The 15,046-nt window shown below is 62.7% G+C and overlaps 1 protein-coding gene across 1 annotated transcript; it reads left to right on the forward strand.

The window, feature by feature from the left end:
• The first annotated feature begins 3,226 nt into the window (after positions 1-3,226).
• AIPL1 (AIP like 1 HSP90 co-chaperone) lies at positions 3,227-12,184 on the forward strand. Its single transcript, XM_086685664.1, has 7 exons — positions 3,227-3,327; positions 3,854-4,021; positions 4,618-4,797; positions 9,721-9,909; positions 10,917-11,093; positions 11,246-11,387; positions 11,807-12,184. The coding sequence occupies exons 2-7, from the start codon at positions 3,926-3,928 to the stop codon at positions 12,007-12,009; spliced, it is 987 nt and encodes a 328-aa protein (XP_086541790.1). The 5' UTR covers positions 3,227-3,327; positions 3,854-3,925; the 3' UTR covers positions 12,010-12,184.
• Positions 12,185-15,046: the final 2,862 nt, after the last annotated feature.

The following is a 15,046-nucleotide window of genomic DNA, read 5'->3' on the forward strand; positions in this document are numbered from 1 at the left end:
ACGGGGCCCCCGGGCTCTGCTCCCCTTAGCTGGTTCCCCGAGCTGGATCATTGCCCGCTCAGGACAGTTGTGTGTGTTGGTCATATTTAGGACGTTTAATTCACGCCCTTTTCCGGTGAAACACGGGGGGAGCAAGCGTGGTGATTCTTAGGAAAACTACGCCACACGTGTGGGAGAGACTTGGTGCAGGAGAAACACCTAGAAACAGTCTCTCCAGCTAGACCGGCTCTCGTCACACCTGTCCGAGCCGGTGACAGTGCCTCGCGTGTCCCGGGCGTCAGAGGACAGCTCACACTGGTCCAGCACTTAGCTCGCACGCCGGGCACATTTCCTGTCTTCACCCTTCCTTCCTCAGCCCTCCAGTCTGAAGTCGGGGCTATTTCCGTCCTCGTTACAGACGACACAGACCCACAAGGGTGAAGTGTCTGCTGGGGACAGAGGGACAGTCGGCGCTGGAACCGAAGCCCTTGGATGTCTGGCTTTAAAGCCTGAATGCTTGGGGCGCCTGGGTGGCGCAGTCGGTTAAGCTTCCCACTTCAGCCAGGTCACGATCTCGCGTGATCTCGAGTGATCTCGCGTGAGTTCGAGCCCCGCGTCAGGCTCTGCGCTGATGGCTCGGAGCCTGGAGCCTGTTTCCGATTCTGTGTCTCCCTCTCTCTCTGCCCCTCCCCCGTTCATGCTCTGTCTCTCTCTGTCCCAAAAATAAATAAATGTTGAAAAAAAAATTAAAAAAAAAAAATAAATAAAGCCTGAATGCTTAACCCTGGGACACGTGACCTCCCGGAGGCTCCGGAGAGCCTGGGTGACCGCCGACCAGACCCTCCCCTTCCCTGCCCTCGGGGGCTCCGAACAGCTTCCGGCAGCCCGGGTGCTGGAGTGCAGTCGCCGTGGCGACGAGGGAAGGAGGAAGAAACGTTTTCTTCTGAATGAGGAGGCTCCCTCTTGCCTTGCAGGGGGTTGGTGGGGAGAGGGGGTGGGAGGGGGAGGATGTGCTGAGGGGAGCAGGCTCCTGGTGCAGGGGTGGCGGGGACAGGGGTCGCTGCTCCTCCCTGTGGGGACAGAACGCTGTCAGTTGTCCCAGGCGGAGGCTTTCTGGGGTCCAGCCCCACCCTGGCCTCTGTTGGGGAGGAGGGTGGATGCTGAGGGGGAGCTCCAGCCCGTCCCGTCGTGGGGGCTCCCCCGCCCTGGGGGCTTCCCCTTCCGACAGCAGAAACTCTACCCGCTTCCTTGGCCTATGGAATGGCCAGTGCAAACTCCCAGGAATGTGACCTGCGGCGGTGGGGGACAGGGCGCCCCACGTGAGCTGGGGGCCGGTGGTGCTTTCGCCGAGGAACCAGGGGACGACAGAATGCGGGGATGAGGCCTTCCCACAGAGGGGTCCGCGAAGGCTGGTGTTGAGAGGCCAGAGAACAGGACAGAGGAGGCCAGGGTGACTCCAGAGGGTGCCCTCCCCCCCCCCCCGCCACCCCTCCCTATAGTGGCCGGAGGCAGGGGCCGCCCCACCATGCAGCCTAGGAGGTTGGGGCGCCTCCTGAGGGCAGTGGAAAGCCGCTGCTGGATTTGCAGAGGGGGTGGGGTTAGAGTTGCCTGTAAATGAAGTCCATTAGGAGGTTAGTTTGGGGGACAAGGGGTGGCTGGAAGCCGTGGCCTGAGCCCCTCCCGGCTTGATTGATCTTGGGCATCAGCCTCATCAACCTCCCTCACCCCCGTCCCTGCCCACAAGGGGCCAAATCTCTCGGCTCCGCCCCAGCCAGCAGTGACTTCTACCCTCCACACCCGGAGCCGTCGTCAGTGGGACGTGAGGGGACCCGTTTCTTATCACTGGCAGGAAAGTGCCGGACATTAAGTCTAGTATCACAAGTACTTAGAATGCAAACACCCACGTAACCGTCGGGAGGAAGAAACAGCATGCCAGGACCCCGGAAGCGCGGCCCCCCTCCCCCTCTCTGGACTTTTCCGGGAATCGATGTTACGTTTCTTCGTGGTAGTCATAGCACCTAGTATACATCTTGCTCCCCGTGCACGCAGACCCCTCCAGGCTGTTGTGTGGCTAGAGCAGGATGGAACAGAGGGGAAGGACCCCTGCACCCTCACCCCACCCCCACCCCCCAGAGAAGGATGGGTCTGGGCCCTTGGAGGACTGAGCACCCAGGGAGGGGTCCCGGAGAGGTCTGATCCAGCCGCCCCCGTCTGGGTCTGGGGGCTCAGGCTCAGCCCCGCTCTGTGCCGATGGCTCTTCACGGGAGACTTTCAGGGTGCTGGGTGTGGGGTCCCACCTACTGCTCCAGGGAGATTTCTCAACTTCCTGGGGAGGAAGGTGGGAGAGGTGGCTTTTCCCATTTCAGTCTGGAAAATGAATGGAGTTAGGAAGCATGGCAGACCCCCAAGGCCACAAGGTCAGGAATCAGAGGTGGGGTCGGCCCTTTGAACGCAGCTCCATGTGGCTCCTCTTAACCCAGTGTTCTCATCAGGTCCCTGCTTCCCTCCCTAAACAAGTCAGTCTGGGGTCTCCGACAGGAAGGACCTGGGAGCCGGGGCGCAGGAGCTCTGACTGGCCACCAGGTGGCGCCAAGTGCCAAGCTTTCAGGCCCCCTGTCCCTTTAGACCAGGAGGCGATCCCAGATGCAGGGACTGAGCTCCACCTGGGTCCCAGGCGCAGGGATGAGGCCCTCCAAAGGGGAGAGGAGACACCCGCTCCCCACAGCCAGACTTTGTAGGGGAGGCTGAGGTGGGGCTGAGAGAGGCTCTTTGCCCAAACCTGCACCCTTCTCTCACCCCGTTCCAGAGCCCCCCAGGCCAGACGGCTGCTTCTCTCCCCTCCCCCGCCCTCCCAGTGTCGCATCCTCCGGTGTGCAGAGTATGGGGGGAGGGGAGGAGGAAATAGGCAAGGGAAGGCAGGCAGGGACCGAGGAGCCCTAGGCTCAGGTCTCCCCTCCTCTTCCCCTTTGGTGGGAAAGCTCCAGCAGGCTTTCTTCCTTCTTGGTGACAAGGGGGCGGGAGCGTGGGGTGAGCTGGGGGCGAAGTACAAGCTAGCCCCGCCCCCGCGGGCGGAGTAACCCCCCCCCCCCCCCCCGTGGAGTATGTGTGATAATCCTTGCACACTCCTGGCTCCCCAAGAACAGGGGAAAGGGGTTTAAGCGCCGCCATGGGGATGCTGGAAACTAAGGCAGATGAGAAACTAAACTGCCTTACTGCCTACAGCCACTGACAAGTCCTTGTAACCCGCAGAGTGACCTCCCTTCAGGAGCTCAGCTGCCTGGATGATGACACTTTGCTGGGGGCAAAAGGGAATCTTGGCTCAACATTGTCCTGACCCCCCAGGATCCTGTGAGTCTACTTAACATGAAAATTCCTTTGCAAACCTCCTTTATCTTTAACCCCCAAGTATATGCTGGCCATCCTCCTCCAGGCTTATGGCCCCCGATATACGTCTGAGGGGTCTCGTGACTGGGGTCTTACTAGACGGTAAAAAATGACGTTTTGCTAACAGCAGCCCCTCAAGGGCCTGGAAACCTTGCTTCCAAAATTCCTTAGAGACTTACACCGTCCCTGACCCCCTCCCAACCTGAGGGTATATGATGAGTTACCCGGCACGACCCCATACAGCTTTTTCTGCCCACAAGTCCTGTCCCCGTGCTTAAACAAAATCACCTCTTTTGCACCAAAGACGTCTTCGAGATTCCCTTCTTGGCCGTCAGTTCTGAACCCCCCCACCATCACTCCCCCAAAACCCCTCATTGGGGTGGGAGGAAACCAACGGTGGGGGCTCGGGGGCCCCCACATCGCTGTGAGGAGCAGGGATGAGGCACCACCAACCTACTCCTCACCCACACCCCTGCGGGCCAATCCCCAGGTCTCCGCCACCCAAGCCCTTCGTCCGGGGAGATAATCTGTGCCTGAGCCCACACCTCCCTCACCCGCAGCCATGGACGCCGCTCTGCTCCTGAACGTGGAAGGGGTCAGGAAAACCATCCTGCACGGAGGCACGGGGGATCTCCCCAACTTCATCACCGGGTCCCGGGTGAGTGGGCCCCGCCCCCCACACCAGATAGGGGGCCCCCACGGCAGCCTTCGCACTGAAACCACGTCCGGCTTTGTCAGAACCCGGCCGGACACGTCGTCCCTGGACTGTCGACCCCTGAGCACCTGGGGACCTCTGGATTGGTGCCCATTCGCGGGACACTTTTGACGCTGGAAAATTAAACTCTGGCGTGGGGCAGGGGAAGGGCTTTAGGAATTTTCTGGAGCCCCAAACGTCGAGTTAAAAGGAGGGGCCCTCGGCGGTCGTCGTTTTGTCCACAAATCTCTGGGGGGCTTCCTGGGGTCTGTGGCCGCAGATCCAGGGCTGATGTAAGCCAGGGGCTCCTGACCCGCAGGCTGCCAGAGGGTGGGACGGGGTCCTTTGCGAGGGAGTGGGCTCCCGGCCCCCCGGGGGGAGCTCTGGCTGGGCTGCGGGAGAGGGAGTGGGCTCCCGGCCCCCCGGGGGGGGGGGGGAGCTCTGGCTGGGCTGCGGGAGCTGAGCCCCGGGGACCCCCCCCCCAGAGAGTGCCGGTGGGGGGGCTTCCGCAGGCGCCATGGAGGTGCATCTAGACCCGGGGTCCCTGTCTCGGCCACCAGGTGATCTTCCACTTCCGCACCACGAAATGTGACGACGAGCGGACAGTGATAGACGACAGCAAGCGTGTGGGCCACCCCATGCACATTATCATCGGGAACATGTTCAAGCTGGAGGTCTGGGAGGTGCTCCTGACGTCCATGCGCATCGGCGAGGTGGCCGAGTTCTGGTGCGACTCCATCGTAAGTAGGCGCGCCCGCCGGGGCTCCTGCTGGGCCGCGGAGCGGGGCTGAGACAAAACCCTGGGTGGCCTTCCTCCGCGCAGGTGGAGAGTCACCCCCAGGAGCAAGCCCCAGAGCGACAGTCAGCGTGGCGGCTGGCTGGTGGGATGTGGGACCAGGGCCACCCATGCCCCACACACCATTGTTGGATCCTGGGGACTTTTGCCACGGGTCACTTTTCTGCCCCCTCCCCACTCCTGTGAGCCTTGTAAAATTATTTCCATTTAAAAAATCTTTTTAAATGTTTATTCTTGAGAGAGAGAGAGAGAGAGAGACAGAGCACGAGTGGGGGAGGGGCAGAGAGAGAGGGAGACACAGAATCTGAAACAGGCTCCAGGCTCTGAGCTGTCAGCACAGAGCCCCACGCGGGGCTCGAACTCGTGAACCGCGAGGTCGTGACCTGAGCTGAAGTCGGACGCTTAACCGGCTGAGCCACCCAGGCGCCCCCCAACAAACATTTCTTTTCTTTTCTTTTCTTTTTTTAATATATGAAATTTATTGTCAAATTGGCTTCCATACAACACCAACAAACATTTCTTAGGGAAACTTTCAAACATATACAAAAGCCAACAGAAAGTGCGGTGAGGTCCCAAGTGCCCATCCCCCACGCCAGCCACCATCCACCCGAGCGCGGCTTCCAGCCCCATCCTTCTGCCTCTCTCCCTCACCCGCGTGGTTACAGCACCTTCCAGACACCGGATCGTTTCACCCACAAATCCTAGATCTTGCATCTGTAAAAAAGATACTAAAATAACATAACCTCGGTGTCTTCGTTACATCCTTTTGAAACCCCGCTATTTCCTTAATGCCAGTCGCTCCTTGGTCCTGTTCCCGCCACTCTCTATGGCTGTTCCAAGCTGGGCCCAAACAACGTCCATGCACAGGCCCTGTGGATACGCGTCTTGGGTCTCTTTTTGGGTCGTCTCCCCTCTTTGTCCCCTTGGCATAGATTCGTTGGAGGGACCGGACCCCTGCCGTGGATCGTCTACCGCGTCCCTCTGTCCCCGTAGTTTCCAGACGTCGTGCGCCACACCTGCTTCTCCCTCTCACTGGGTGGTACCTGTCTTGTGATTGGCCGATGGGTGCAGACGTTGAGAGCCTGGTCCAGCCAGCACCTGCTCCCCTGGGCTCTCCCCCGATGGACGCAGCGGCTGCTGATGGCGGCCGATCAGATTCAAGCCCTCACCGGGGGTAGTTTGGGGGCTGTGTGACCCTGGGGGAAGTCCTTCCTCCCTCTGGCTGTCTTGTTCATCCGTAGACAACCGAAACCCTAGGCTAAGGGGCTGTTGTGGGGAAGACGTGATGTGGTGCTTACGAGGGCAAAGCATAGTTCGGGGCAACTGAAAAGTGCCGGAAGAATTTCGGAGACAAACTTTTATTTATTTATTTTTTAACTTAAAAATTTTATTTATTTATTTAAAATATTTTTTAATGTGTATTTATGAGAGAGAGAGAGAGACAGGGTGAGCAGGGGAGGGGCAGAGAGAGAGGGAGACACAGAATCCGAAGCAGCTCCAGGCTCCGAGCTGTCCGCACAGAGCCCGACGCCGGGCTCGAACTCACAGACCGCGGGATCGTGACCCGAGCTGAAGTCGGACGCTTAACCGACTGAGCCCCCCAGGCGCCCCGAACTCCCCTGTTTTAGACGAAGCAGAAGAGGCAGAGAAGAGCGACTTGGGCTGGGTCAGACAAGTAAACGGACAGGGTGGAGGTGGGACCCCTGGTTCCCCCACCGCTTATCCGGACGGAAGGCTGGACCCCGGCCCCCAGTGACCGCCAGGGGCTGCAATGCCGGGGGTCTACCGCTAGGGGCGCCCGCCCGACGGTTTCCCACCCCAGGTGCCAGGTGCCAGGTGGGCGTGTCTCCTCTGCCTACCAGCTTCTGTGCTGTGCCTCTTCCTAATGTGTAGAAAGAGTGTAAAGATGTGTCTTCAACGAGCCAGGTCTTCAGGAAATCGGCTCCTTTGTGGCTTGCGTTAGTTTATGGTGAGGGTCTCCGGCACGCGCACCTGTCACGCGGCGGGGGGCGTGTGGGACGAACCTAGGCCGCCAGCGGGGTCGTGCTCCGCAGGGTGCACGCTCGCTCACGTCGCCAACGAACCCTCGATTGGCCGATTGATTTGTTGTGCTCAGAACCCCGAGCTGCTGCTACCCCCCCCCGAACGCGGGCACGGGTCTGCGTGTCCTGGGCGGTCTGTGTGCGCGTCTCGCAGGCTGGCGACTTCGATGCCCCGGGGACAGCCTGCCATGCCTCCTCCCAGCCCACGGCCGCCGTGATTGCGCACGCACGTACGCACGTGCCACGGTGGTTTCTCTAATGACGTTTCCCTCTTTTCTCCGTCGCCGCACCCAGGCATCAAGCATCCACCCTTCATGGGTCTGTCTGTCTGCTTATCTATCTGGGAACATTCGCTGGGCACCAGGTTTGGACTGTGCCGTGTGTTAGGGGTGGAACAAAGTTCTGTCCCTCAGTCTGGAGGAGGAGCAGAGACTTGAGCAGTTACGACCGAGGGCGGCCAGTGCCCTGATGGGAGTCAGTGAGGGCACAGTGCCTTGGGGCCACAGATGACGGGCAACTAGCTGCTTTAGGATCTTGGGGGAAACTTTTTCAAGACGACATTGAATCGGGTATTGAAGGATGAATAGGAGTTCACCAGGTCTACATGTGGGGAGAGAGGTGGCATCTGGGCCAGGAAGTGTGCAAAGGTTTGGCAAGGCTAATTTACCTAGCCCCTTCCCTGGGGGCCATCTCTCTGAGTTTTGGGGGCACTGGTGGCTCAGTCGGTTAAGCACCCGACTTCAGATGAGGTCATGATCTCACGGTCTGTGGCTTCCAGCCCCGCATCGGGCTCTGTGCTGACGGCTCGGAGCCTGGAGCCTGTTTCGGATTCTGTGTCTCCCTCTCTCCCTGCCCCCACCCCCTCAAAAATAAATCAACATTAAAAAAAGAATCTGAGTTTTGGAAAAACTCAGCGATCGGTGGGATCATCATGTGTGTTTGCCAGAGGACTTAGGAGGGCCTGGCTCGGCCCCTCACTCCCTGCAGAGCCCTCCTCCTGGACAGCTCTCATCAGCTCTCGCTTTGAAGAGCGGGGGGCCTCCTCCCTCCCTCCCCTCCCCCTACTCAGGGGAGGCAGGGTCAGTGAGGAGCTGGGGGCCTCTGCCCTGAGAGCTCTCCTCCCCGCCTCACCCCCACCGTGGGCAGGACGCTGGTCTCGAGGTGGGATTTCGTGCTGGTGCCCAGTAGTGTGGGGTGTGAGGCCAAGGGCTGCAAACTCCGATTCCACCAGGGGCCGGGCGCTCTGGCCGATCGACGGGGGCAGCCTGTCCTCAGCCACCGCCCCCCTTGGTTGCCGCGTGGCTGCATGTTCTGAGTTTTTAAGATGAGCCAGAAATCTTCATTAGCGTGCAGACTCCCTCAATACTTGCATGTCAGGAACTAATTGGTAAAAACTCCACAAGGCTCGGGTTAAGACAAAACCCATCTGGCAGCTGAATATGGCCTCGGGCCCACCGGTCTGCAGCCTCCAGTAAGAACACAGCCCCTCAGAAAGTTCTCCAGAAAGAACACAGCCCCTCAGAAAGAACCCGCCCCGGGCCTTGAAGCCTTAGAGACGGGCAGGGGTCCTGGGGCCCCCTGCCTCCGTCGCCGCCTGGGTCCCAGTCCCCGGGGCTGGAGCCCCACAGAGGGCCCCGCGTGTGTCTCTAGCTGTCCTGCCGGTCCCCAGCCAGGCAAGCTGGCCTCACAAGACGGGCACAGACGGGGACTCCATCCTTCCCGGATTTCTCCTGGCTCCTGGCGGCACCCCCAGCCCCACCGTGCTGCCCAGAGGGTCTGCTGGCTCCAGGGCGCCGGTGGCTCCGTGGACTCGTGGGACGAAGGGCGTGTGAGCTGGGGGCCGCCTGCCGGGCCAGGATGGGCCCTCCCCCAGCCGGCTGCTCCTGGGGCCTCTCCTGGCTTTAGTTCAGCCTTGATCCCCATGGGATTAACTGCCATCTGGTCACCTCCCTCACAAAGGAGCCTCGGGCATTCTGGGTTAATCCTGGCTCCTGGGGGCGGGGAGCGCTGACCGTCACCCCCACTCACCCCCACGCTGGTGACTTGGAGGACAAGCTGAGCTGTTTCTGCCCCTGGAGTCCCCGACACCGGGTCTTTCCCGGAGCTGCCCTGAGAGAGCCGGAGATGGGCCGTGTCAGAACCGGGTCCAAGCAGAGGGGCTCACAGCTGGGAAGCTGAGGCCCCAGGGGCTGATGTCCCCAGGCCTCCTCCACCCCCAGAAGGGCGAGCCCGGTGCCCAGCGCAGGGAGGGGCTGGGATGAGCTGGGATCTGTACCCACCCCCTGCAACCCACGACAGCTCCCCATGGCAGGTGTGGTGCCCAGGCTCTCTGCGAATCAGTGTGGCCCTCTCGGCCCCCGGAGCCTGCTCCTTCCCCTACTCTCCACATCTCCCTCCCTGCGGGTCATGGACTCAGGGGCCCAGGTCTCCTTGGGAGAGAAATGCGTCAGCGCTGAGCACAAGGGCCAGCAAGAGGCAGCATGGCACTGTGGCGAGAGTGTGTCCTCTGGGGCCGGGTTTGAATCCCGGCTCTGTCATTTCCTAGCTGTGTGACTTAAGCAAGTTACTTAACCTCTCTGGGCTGCAGTCTCCTCATCTACAGAGTGGGGATAATAGCCGTGCCTCCCTCACCGGGTCATCTAAGGACCGAAGCGGCTAACAGAAGGAGCTGGTGAACACTTTGCCCGGGACACAGTGAACCCCAGTCATTGGCGGGGCGTGCTGGGGACAATGCGTGCTACCAGCCACGGGCAGGGATGGCGGCTGTGGCCGGACCCAGAGGTGGGCTCTCTGGGGCCGGAAGCCACCGTGGTCTCTCCCCACAGCACACAGGGGTCTACCCCATCCTGTCCCGGAGCCTGCGGCAGGTGGCGGAGGGCAAGGACCCCACAGAGTGGCACGTGCACACGTGCGGGCTGGCCAACATGTTTGCCTACCACACGCTGGGCTACGAGGACCTGGACGAGCTGCAGAAAGAGCCACAGCCTTTGATCTTTGTGATAGAGCTGCTGCAGGTGTGCCCCGGGCAGGGGGAGGGGCAGGTATGGGGGGGAGGGGGGTGCGCGGGGGTCGGGAGAGGGGCAGGGGGGCAGGTGCATGGGGCAGGGGAGGGGCAGCAGGGCAGGGATGCCAGGGGCAGGGGGGAAGGGGCAGGGGGCTGGCCCAGCCTCAGGGCAGCTGTGCCCCGGGGAGTGGGCCCGCAGGGAGCCTGACCTCACTGGTCCCTGGGCGTCACCTGCTTTCTCTTTAGAGCACAAGAGAGTTCATAAACCACAGCAAAAGTGGAATCTGACCCCCAAAAGTACCAAAAGCCCATCTGAGACCAGCTCTCTCGGGAGTTACTGGTGTTCACTTCGGAGGCATTTACTTCTGCTGGTTCTGGGCTGTGCTTTTGTTTCCAGTGGTTTCCAATTAGTCCCGGGGGTCCTGGATTCAGACCTGGTCCTCCAGCAGTGGGAGAGGCTGAACAGAACTGCCCACACCTTCTCACCCAGACCCCAGAGTGACTGATAGCTCGTGTTTGTGGGGTGGCGGGAGAGGGTCAAGCCCGGGTCGGGACCCAGCTCATGGCCCAGGGTGAGATTCAGCCCGAGGGCTACGTGGATGAACAAATAAATAAGAGAATCGTGTCGGCGGAGGGTCTTTGTGGGCCTGCTAGGACAGTTGTGCGGTTTCTCCACTGCACAAGGGCATCACCTCCAAGGTGCTCGTCACCGACACCGTATATGGGAGCCTTTAGAATGACGATTACCCGGCAGATGGCAATAAAGCCTGTAGTTCTGCCAAATGAGTATCCTGACGATCTTCTGAAGACTGAAGTCAGGTGTGTTGACAAAGGGCCGTCTTTCCCTGATTCGCACAGAGGATCTGATTTAGGCCCCCCGTGTACGTGGCTGTGGCTGGCGAGCACGGTTCTGCCGGCCGGCCCACCCTCCCCGTGGAATACGCCGAGGGGGCTCCCCAGCCGCGGGGACGCAGGCACCCCGGTCCCCGCCTCACCGGCCTGCCGCTCTGGGGCCAGGTCGAGGCCCCGAGCGAGTACCGGCGGGAGACGTGGAGCCTGAGTAACGAGGAGAAGCTGCAGGCGGTGCCCGTCCTCCACGGGGAAGGGAACCGGCTCTTCAAGCTGGGCCGATACGAGGAGGCCTCCACCAAGTACCAGGAGGCCATCGTGTGCCTGCGGAACCTGCAGACCAAGGTGGGAGGCGGCGGGCGGGCGGGGGCGGCCGGGGGGAGGGGGCAGGCGGCTGGGAGCTGGGGGGGGAGGGGACAGGCCGCCGAGGGTGGGGGCGGCCGGGGGGAGGGGGCAGGCGGCGGCCCGAGCTCACGGCGCATGCGCTCCCCGGGCAGGAGAAGCCCTGGGAGGTGCAGTGGCTGAAGCTGGAGAAGCTGATCAACACCCTGATCCTCAACTACTGCCAGTGTCTGCTGAAGAAGGAGGAGTACTACGAGGTGCTGGAGCACACCAGCGACATCCTGCGCCACCACCCAGGTGCGCCTGCGCGTGCGCGGGGGGCGGGGCCGCGGCGGGAGGGGTCCCGCGCCGTGCGATGCGTCCTCGTCCTCGGTCGGGCGACCCGGCGGCTCGAGAGCCCGCGACTCTGGGGCCCGGCCCGTAGCAGGTGCTTGTCAGGAGAAGCCTCGCGGTCCTACTGCGCGCCGGGCCGGGCGCTCGCCTCGCCTCACTTGGCGCCCAGAGTAAGCGCCGGCCGCAGAGGGGGGGGGGGCGGGGGGGGCAGGGAGAGCCCCCCCGCCCCCGAGGCCCGCGGTCTGGGGAGGGAAACCGAGGCGGCGGCTCGGGCGGACACGGAGGGCACGGCTCGTGATCCGGGCTCAGGGCGGGCGAGGCTCGGCCTCGCGGGGCCGGCCTCTGAGGCCCCGGCGGCCGGGGCGGCCCGATCCTCCCCTCAGGCATCGTGAAGGCCTACTACGTGCGGGCCCGGGCCCACGCGGAGGTGTGGAACGAGGCGGAGGCCAGGGCGGACCTTCAGAAGGTGCTGGAGCTGGAGCCGTCCATGCAGAAGGCGGTGCGCAGGGAGCTGAGGCTCTTGGAGAGCCGCCTGGAGGAGAAGAGGGAGGAGGAACGGCTGCGCTGCCGGAACATGTTGGGCTAGGGCAGGGAGCGGGCCTCCGGGCCTCCCCGGCCTCCTCTGGCCTCCCCCGGCCTCCCCCGGCCTGCCCCGGCCGCGTCCTCCCCTGACTCTTCAGACTCCTCTGGCCTCCCTTGGCCTCCTCCTGCCCCCCTCCTCCACTGACTCCCACCCCCCTCTTGGCCTCTGCCTGCCCCACCCCCCCACCCCTGGCCTCCTCCCGGCCCCCTCCTCCCCCCCTCCTCCCCCCCTCCTCCACTGACCCTCTGGACTCCCCCGGCCTCCTCCTTTCCCCTTCTTCACTGACTCCCAGCCTCCCCTGGCCTCCTCCTGCCCCCCTCCTCCCCCCCTCCTCCACTGACTCCCCAGCCTCCCCCACTTCCCTGGCCTCCCCTGTCTCCCACAGCCTTCAATGCCACCCGACCTCCCCTGGTTATTTTTGTTGCTTCCTCTAGAATTCTCTCTGGAGTCCCCACCACTCCTTTCTGTGCGGGGTGACCACTGGACCTTTGCTTCTGCTCTGTCCCCACTGTTAACACCTGTGCTCCTTCTGTAGCCAAAACCAAGTTTCTGTGCTTTGTCCACAGACTGACTTTAAAATGAGAAAACCAATAAACGGTGTAAGTTTCCCCAAAGGCCCCCGTGCGGTGCTCTGATCGTGGTTCTTTTTCTGTGCTTCCAAATTCACGGCCCCCAGGGGCCACAGAAGGAGGTCACTTGTGGCGAGGAAAGGGGGTTAGCGTTCGGTGGGTTCAGGCTCGTGGCTGAGGGCCGTCCAGGTATATGTGCGCGAAGCAGAGGGGAGTGGGTCGGGCGAGGGGACACCGTGGGCTGGAGCGGGACGGTCACCGGCCTCCCACTGCCCTGGGCGGGACCACCGGAGGCTGCAAAGCAGATGGGGAGCCTGGCGAGGGAATTAATTGAGGACCAGGACCTATGGCCGGAGACGCCCGGCCCCCAGGGTCCTTCCGTTTTCAGTGTGCGGCCCTCCCTCCGCCGCCCTCTTCCCTGGGGTCCGTGAGGGTCTCACCCCGTCTGTGCCGAGGCCAGAATGTGTCCCACGACCCTGGTCCCCTGCCACCATGCCCCCTCCTGATGCCCTAGGACTTTGCAAGCCCCGGAGAAAAGAGAGGCGGGGGGGGGGGAAGGGTGTTTGTGTGGAAGCTGCCCGCCCCCCCCAATGCTGGAGACCGGGTGGAACCCGTGAGGCTGGAGACCCTCCCTCCCTGGAGACCCGCCAGCCACCCAGGGGGTGGGGATCGGCCACATTTTGGTTCAGGCCTTTCTTGGTCAGCCCTCCCCTCTGCCTGCCACCTGCCTTTCTCGGGTGGTCGGAGCCTCCCCCCCACCCCGGCCGCACCCCTCCCTGGTGATTTCTGCCCTGCTGGGCACACTCCCCCTCCTCCCCGCCCCCCCTCCCCCCGTGTGTGCCAGATCCAGACACAGAACAGACTCACCCCGTCCAAAGGCCAAGGACGGGACCACAGGTTCTTCTTCAGGACCCAGGTGTCTCTCACCCTATCTGGCTGGTGCAGGGGTGGGGAGAGCTGACCAGGGCCCCGAGGTGCGCCGCCACCCTGTCCAGGCCTCTGGCCCCGGCGCTGGCTTCCTGTGGCCCTGACACAGCCTCCGGGAGGTGCTGTGGGCCAGGTCTGGGCAGGTGGGCGCAGGAGGGTCCTGGGATGTCGCCCCTTCCAACCTTTCCAAGGGACCGAGCTGGAAGCTGCTTCCGAGTGGCCAGCAGGGGGCAGCAGAGATCAAGCAGGTTGGGGTCCCCGGGGCCGGAGCTGGGACTGGCTGGGAGCCCTGAGAATGCTTTGCTTCCCCAGGAGCCCCGACCTGCCCTGACTCTCTGACTCTCACGGGTCGCCAGCAGCTCCCGCGGGCAGGGCGCAGGGAAGGGAGGGTTTAGAGCTGCAGCGTCCGAATGCCACCAGGCACCCCCCTGTACAGATGGGGAAACTGAGGCTCGGAGAAGGGCAGTAACATTCCAGACCCCACTGCAGTTCTGGGACAGCCTCAGGATTGGTGTTCAAGGTTTCCATGTTTCCGGGCTGGGACTTTTTGTACAACACTCCTCCCGGGACAGCCTACACGTGAGTGTGATGTATGGGAGGGAGGGAGGGAAGGGAGGAAAGGAGGGGGCAAGGGAGGGAGGAAGGAAGAGGGGAGGGAAGGGAGGGAGAGGGCGAGGGAGGAAGGAGGGAGGGAGGAAGGAGGGAGGGAGGAAGGGAGGGAAGGGAGGAAAGGAGGGGGCCAAGGGAAGGAGGAAGGAAGGGGGAGGGAAGGGAGGGAGGGGGTGAGGGAGGAAGGAGGGAGGGAGGAGGGAGGAAGGGGGGAGGAGGGGGAAGGAAGATAAGGGGGGAAGAGCATGTTTGAGATCTGTCTCTCGGCCGGGACATCGTGTGTCCTCACAGCCAGTTGACCCCGCGTCCCCACCAAGCCCTCCCCCAGGGAAGAGCTAGGGGGACAGTGTCCCGTGGCCCCTGAGGTCTGATGTCGAGCGGCCCTGAGCCCACAGCCGGGCACCGCGTCCCATGGGGGCCCAGGCGGGGAGGGCATCGCGGTCCAGGCGGCAGCTGTGAGGTCCGGTTTCCGGGAAGTTACGTTAAAAACGCAGAAAAATAGGCGCGTTAACCTTGACCCCGTGCGTCAGCAGCGTTACCGGCTCGTCCCAAACGAGGTGCTCTGCGTTCCGTGCCTCACGCCGTCTCTGGGGCATGTGGTGCTCCCAGCGCGTCCCGAGGGGCGCGTGTCGGGGTGTGGGTGGTGGCGGACCGTGCCCCCGTCCCACTCCGACCCTGCACACTGTTCACAATTCAGTGTGACCCGTCGAGCTGCGTGTGAACGTGATGCGACGGGGGAGTCTCTTCCGTGCTCGCTCCTGGGTTAGCGCGTAAGCCGGCTGCGTTCGTGCTCCTGGTGGTCTTTGCCGGCAGGCGTGCGAGATCATTGGGCAGGGCCCGGGAGGCAGACAAACAGAGCAAAGGAGAGCACCTATCACCGCCATCGTTCGGGGTGTGATGGGGCTCCACGAAAGCTTCCCGGGCTGCCACTTACA

The sequence above is a fragment of the Puma concolor genome, chromosome E1 (genome assembly GCF_028749965.1).
Source record: "Puma concolor isolate L17-30 chromosome E1, mPumCon1.1.hap2, whole genome shotgun sequence".
NCBI classification, from domain to species: domain Eukaryota; kingdom Metazoa; phylum Chordata; class Mammalia; order Carnivora; family Felidae; genus Puma; species Puma concolor.

What these genes read in the sequence shown, in the direction of transcription:
- AIPL1 (XM_086685664.1), top strand. Translation starts at nt 3,926, where the DNA reads ATGGACGCCGCTCTGCTCCTGAACGTGGAAGGGGTCAGGAAAACCATC. An exon ending in ACTTCATCACCGGGTCCCGG is followed by an intron (nt 4,022 to 4,617) that starts GTGAGTGGGCCC and finishes CTCGGCCACCAG; the next exon opens with GTGATCTTCCACTTCCGCAC. An exon ending in CATCCTGCGCCACCACCCAG is followed by an intron (nt 11,388 to 11,806) that starts GTGCGCCTGCGC and finishes TCCTCCCCTCAG; the next exon opens with GCATCGTGAAGGCCTACTAC.